A 6,000-nucleotide genomic window follows, 5' to 3' on the forward strand; every position below is an offset into this window, starting at 1 on the left:
AACCTAAGAATATGTGTGCTTAAGGGATACATACCACTTACTCGGTCGCTTCATCTGCATCGTATCTTACAGACAAAGTGATAGTGATACGCTGGCTCGACCAGTGAAATACCACGACAACACAGTAGACAGGCGTTAAGTAGAAGCAATTCCAGGTGCAGTATGACAAGTGTGCGCGTCAAAGGCCTAATTTTAGTCCTCTTTCCTGCCCTTTTCTTAGAAGGAAAGGATGTAAAGGGGCAATAGATTTGACAAAGATGGATACGAATAGGAAGAGGAAATATCCTCTTTCTATGCATTTCCTTCGTCAATTAATGACCAATTAAATCTATTCTTTTTTTTATTTCAAGTCTACAATATACTCTTACGGATACTGTTAATTAGTTTGAATGCGTCTTGAATTTATTTAAAGTAGATTTAACGATAACTACATAGAATCACGAGAAACACATGAAAGTGGAATATTCCACGCCGTGTGCGGAGACATTGTATGTTTGTAGCACACAACTTGTACACTTACTTCTGCGATGTTCAAAGGTTTCTTTAATTAATAGAGAAAACTGACGTTACGGATAATACGAGAGCTGTACTTTAGACTTCAAATTAAAATTTTATAACGGACTAGCTGTCGCACGCGACTCCGTCCGCGTGGATATATAAAAAATCTTAATATATAGATAAGTTAAATAAAAAGTAGCTCTTCAAGGCATAAATTCGAAAAAAAATCACAGATTTTATTGTTAAGCAGCTCTATATTATATCCAAAATAAGGGTCTAAGAATGAAAATCAAAAACAAATGCATTCATTCTTAAGGTATTAAAGATACCTCCTAGCGCCCTAAATATAGAATTTTCTTAAATAAATTCGATTATTTCATTTTAAGAGACGTTTCATCATAGACAAAAATTCCAAAAACCTTCATAGTGGCAACACCATAAAGATCTTGTACTTTGAATAAACCAGCTGTGTTTATTTAGTAAAAATAATCTATAACAAAAATCACTTAACAACCTCAAAGCACCCAAAAGTGACAGTATCAAAGTGACAAAGAAACTTTAATTAATACCATTTTCCACTAGCTTTGATCTTTCTCAGTTAATTTGTGAGTGATTGACGAAAGCAATGTTTACACGCTTTAATAGTTATAGCTTAATTAGTTATTAGCAGATTTCAATCTTACTTTTACGCGATTGAATATTAGTTTGTTTATATTTGCAGAGTAAAATACTTTTAGACCACAACAAGGAAATTATTAGGTGAAAAAAGTATTTAAGTAATCTTAAGTGTCGAATATTTTTCAATAATATGAAAAAGAAACAACACAATTTTTTATTAATACTGGTATTAATTACATAAATAGAGGAGAAAACAAAAAGCCAACATCACGCGGTGTTCCCAGGCGGTCACCCATCCAAGTACTGACCGCGCCCGACGTTGCTTAACTTCGGTGATCGGACGAGAACCGGTGTATTCAACGTGGTATGGACGTTGGCGAAAGCAACTATTAACGTAAGAATCTTATTACTAATACGATAATATCCTTATAAAAAAAAAAGCCAACATCACGCGGTGTTCCCAGGCGGTCACCCATCCAAGTACTGACCGCGCCCGACGTTGCTTAACTTCGGTGATCGGACGAGAACCGGTGTTTTCAACGTGGTATGGACGTTGGCGAAAGCAGAACTTAACTTACAGTCTATAACTTTAGTAACACATACTAATTTATATAAATATAAATAATCAGTATTAATAAAAAAGTTCTTTACCCCAAGATCCAGTGATAAGTGCTTAAAATGTTATCAAAGTAGAATCTCGTCTAAAAACGTTGTAAATATTGTATTATTATAATTCCTACTATAAGCAAACGATGATGTATTGTTGACGACAAAAATATTATTTCAGGGGTTCAGTTCCCTTCAGACAATCAATTACAGGCTCCATCAATCTGTCGCGGACCGAGGAGTGTCACGTCATGACGCAGACATTACTTTGACGTGACGTGACGCGAACCAACGAATCATCGCCAACGCTTCAGTTCTCAGGAAATGATGCGATTGAATGCAGATTTGCAGACGTATATTATATTTAAGTAGATTTTTATAAGAGTAGTAGTCTTTTGTTTTATAAATAGCGACACTTCTTGAAATAAAGCTTTTGATTTGTAATAAATATTTAATCCTTTAAATTCCAAAACTGACATGCTGAACTAAATGTTTTTACCAAAATGCAGCATTCGTAGATAAAGTTATTTGTTATTGATATTTGTTAGATTTGAATCTGTAAATTATAAACGTTTCTAATAACGACTAAGAAATGTTTTGTATGTCCGTTTGTCCGTTGTCTCAAGTTTGTGTTCCGAGTAATAGCTGACACATTCTGTTATATTATATGCAATTTTGCGCTACTGTAGCGTATAACCGCTCGTTTTGAATGACATTGTTTGCCTAGTTATGCAAAAAACTGTAGAATGAAATTGTAAGTATTTTGATTTGACATTTAGATGTTAAGATACAATCAAGACCGTAAGAGTCATCGAAGTTGCTTCTTCTTGGTTTAATATTTGAAAAATATTCACTAAATTTGCATGTAGCTAATTAATAAACCATTTTAGTAATTATTATGCTTTTTATTGTACAAACTGACAAGTTTTATACCCGACATTTGAATTGGCACGTCAGGTACAAGAGTACTCGTGTTCCCGATGTGCCAAATCAATTGAATGGTAGCATAGTATGTCTAAAAACTAACTTTCTTACTGACTTATTTTGAATAGGTATATGACTTTTAATGTACTTATTTGTTAGTTAATTGTAATTAAAAATGAACACTGTCACAATATAACGCACTAAAGGTTTTAAAGAAACTATTGTGGTCACAAATATCGATAAGGTTTTGGATCAACTTCCTTTATACATATGTGTATTAAGTCAACCAACCCGCACTTGGCCAACGTGGTTGACTATGGCCTAATCACCCTTAACTTAGGGTAGGCTCCGAGCCCCTCGGTGGGGACGTATAGTGAGCTGATGATGATACATATATTTATTTTTTCGACTATTATAAATTGTTTAAGGCGAAAGTGAACATAACTAATTCATCATTATTGAACACCAAACGGATAATGATATGAAATTCTAGTGACGTCACCGGGCACGTAATGTAAGTCCTGATAAGCCTTCACCATCATCTGCTGATTGACGACAGCAAAGGGCCTCGGGGAAATGCTTTCTATAGAGGGTAAGGGCCTTAAATCCAAACTGGGTAGGGCATCTTCTTTCGGCCTGATTGTTGTCGGCACAAAGGACGTCTGAGAAATCGTTGGCACGGGGTAACTCATCATATTATTATACATAAACTGATGTTCGGTGTAATTGACGGGAATTTGATAATTTTGATCAGCTCTAGGCTCTATCTCTAGGAATGCATCTCTACTGTATATTGTAGGGTTAGTGTACGTAGTCTCTAATCTGTTCTTCCGACGGGGACGATATTTATAGTCCGGGTAATCGTGCATGTGCTTCAACCTTAACCTCTTCGCCTCATCTATAAACGGTCTCTTCTCCATTTCGTCTAAACTCTTCCATTCGAGGCCAAGTCTCTTTGATATCTCTGAATTGTGTAGTTTCGGATTCATCATCGATATCTTCTTTCTTTGCAGTCTCGACCACACCATGAATGCATTCATTGGTCTCTTTATATGGTAAGGATTTGAATTCCTCGACATTTTCTGCGTTGGTCGCGTCGTTTGTACGTCTATTGGGTACGCCATTAAGTTTTCTTGCTATTTCTTTTGTTTTATCTTCTTTATAACTTAAATCTCGTGAATTTATTGGGACACAATGAAGTCTTCGGAATCTTCATTCTTGTGTGTGAGGTCACATTTCAACACTACGGAACCATTTATGACATACGTTAATTTATTATATAGTCTCATTAAATGGTTTGTGACAATTGTCACTTTCAACGTAACATTTATGTCGATTGAAATAGTTCGCGTTAGCTTAACCGGGGCACCGGCAAGTTTGCACTGATCACCAGTTCGAAGCCAACTAAATCTGACCGCTGTCATTAGACCAACAAAGGCCGCACCACAATGGCAATGACAATTTTCCACGTATTATCTGTCGCTGAATAAAGAGCGGCGACAATGCAGTGATTGCTCACAAATTGTCAAATGATACTGTCGTATGTTTTGTGCGAGGCGCGCCCGCTCTCTGCTCTATTAAAAAGAAGTGGTGCGTACGGTCTACAGAGGAACTCTCAGTGTACAGACAGGACATGACGCATGAAATCATGAGAAGTTTTCAATCTGGTTCTTTCCCTACTGTGTTCAGAATATATTTAGGATGGCAGGAACAACTGAAAGAGGTTATTTTTTTCTGAAACTCTTTAATTTCTTTTTGTTATTTTGTTACCGAGAGATTTTTTCAATGTAACTGTTTCTGAATTTTGTTATTTAACGAATTGTTTACATCATATATTTCTGTTTTACGATTCATTTTTACTTCCTGTCCTACAAATGTCATGTGCCATAACATCAGTGATTAATAGTCGGCCGGCTGTTTTGGAACTCGGGTTTTTGTTCAAAACCATTTAATCAATTTTAAATACGTTTATAATTGAAATCGTTGTACAATATACAAAAGTGGCTGCTTGTGAATGAAAACCACTGCCTCAACTCTCTGGTTTGCGGCAAAGACTTGATTATTGGAGATCAGAGTCCAGAACAAGTCCGAACTCTCAGGGATATAATAAAACCTCTTTCCCCGATACCAGCAATCACATGCTGATATATATTAGATACATAACAGGCAATCCTTCAGTTCATAATTGCATTTCAAAACAACTGCCAACTGACAACGGGTCGAATAATCAGTACATTTTATTGAAGAACTCTTACTAAGTACCTGCTACGTCCGTATTCCCATTCTTGACGAGGATTGAGTGCGGACTACATTGTACTATAATTTCAAAATGTAGCATCATAATATGTCGTATGTTTAAAGTTGGAAAGATCCTTCCTTCATAGATAACTTAGCTTAAAGCTAAAACTTATTTAAAGCAGTCGACAATCGTATGTTTTATCTGTAACTATTTCTCAATTGAAATGTATTACATCGCGATGTTCCAGCATTGTGCGGTAATGGCAAGGTGTGGCTTAATCCCGTCGCAACGCATTGCCGGCAGCTGCTCGATTTGCCAACAAACAGATCAATAGATCGAGTCCACCTCGACACCGGACAATGCACAATCGAGAATATAGAATTGCGTAAAGTTATCTATTTGTGACCATTGTTAGTTTACTTGCAATGAGAATCTATACTGTAAAATTGACAGCAACTTAATCTGTATCAAGTTATATTTTTAATAAGTATCCGTATATTAATTCTTACATTAATTCCCGTTTAATCGGTGGTAGGTACCCTAGGTGTTTTAAAATTTTTAGTTATAAGATTTTTTGAACAAAATACTAGCGACATCTATCGTCAATTTTATTACTCAAAAAACAAAAATGAAAATGAAACAAGCAACTTCGTTGATCGATACACTCGTTATATTTAATAATCATTTATCTAACTGTATATACCAACATTCAAAATATTTTTATTTGAAGAGTACTCGATTGCACTAAAAGTTTTTACAGCGACATCTAGTTTCGCATGTAGATATCATAACGAAAAAACGTTTTTCAATTTCGTTAAAACTAACCAATGTAACACTAGATGGCGCTATCCATATTAAATTGATATAACCCAAGGGTTTGCCCACTAGATGTCAATACATGCAACGTGACAAATATTTCAAAGTGAAAAACTAATTCATATCGTTTTATAAATTACATAAAAGCATAAAAAGAAAACAAAAAGCCAACATCACGCGGTGTTCCCAGGCGGTCACCCATCCAAGTACTGACCGCGCCCGACGTTGCTTAACTTCGGTGATCGGACGAGAACCGGTGTGTTCAACGTGGTATGGACGTTGGCATACGGAAAGGTGAA

General features: G+C 35.8%; 1 protein-coding gene across 1 annotated transcript; it reads right to left on the reverse strand.

Annotated features, from left to right (window-relative positions):
• Nucleotides 1-2,998: 2,998 nt before the first annotated feature.
• On the reverse strand, nt 2,999-4,022 carry SoxB3 (sex-determining region Y protein-like). The gene has a single exon (XM_013323286.1). It carries the CDS (start codon nt 3,768-3,770, stop codon nt 3,102-3,104), a length of 669 nt encoding a protein of 222 aa, XP_013178740.1. The 5' UTR covers nt 3,771-4,022; the 3' UTR covers nt 2,999-3,101.
• Between the last annotated feature and the right edge of the window lie 1,978 nt (nt 4,023-6,000).

The sequence above is a fragment of the Papilio xuthus genome, unplaced genomic scaffold, assembly GCF_000836235.2.
Source record: "Papilio xuthus unplaced genomic scaffold, Pxut_1.1 DF825752.1, whole genome shotgun sequence".
NCBI lineage: Eukaryota > Metazoa > Arthropoda > Insecta > Lepidoptera > Papilionidae > Papilio > Papilio xuthus.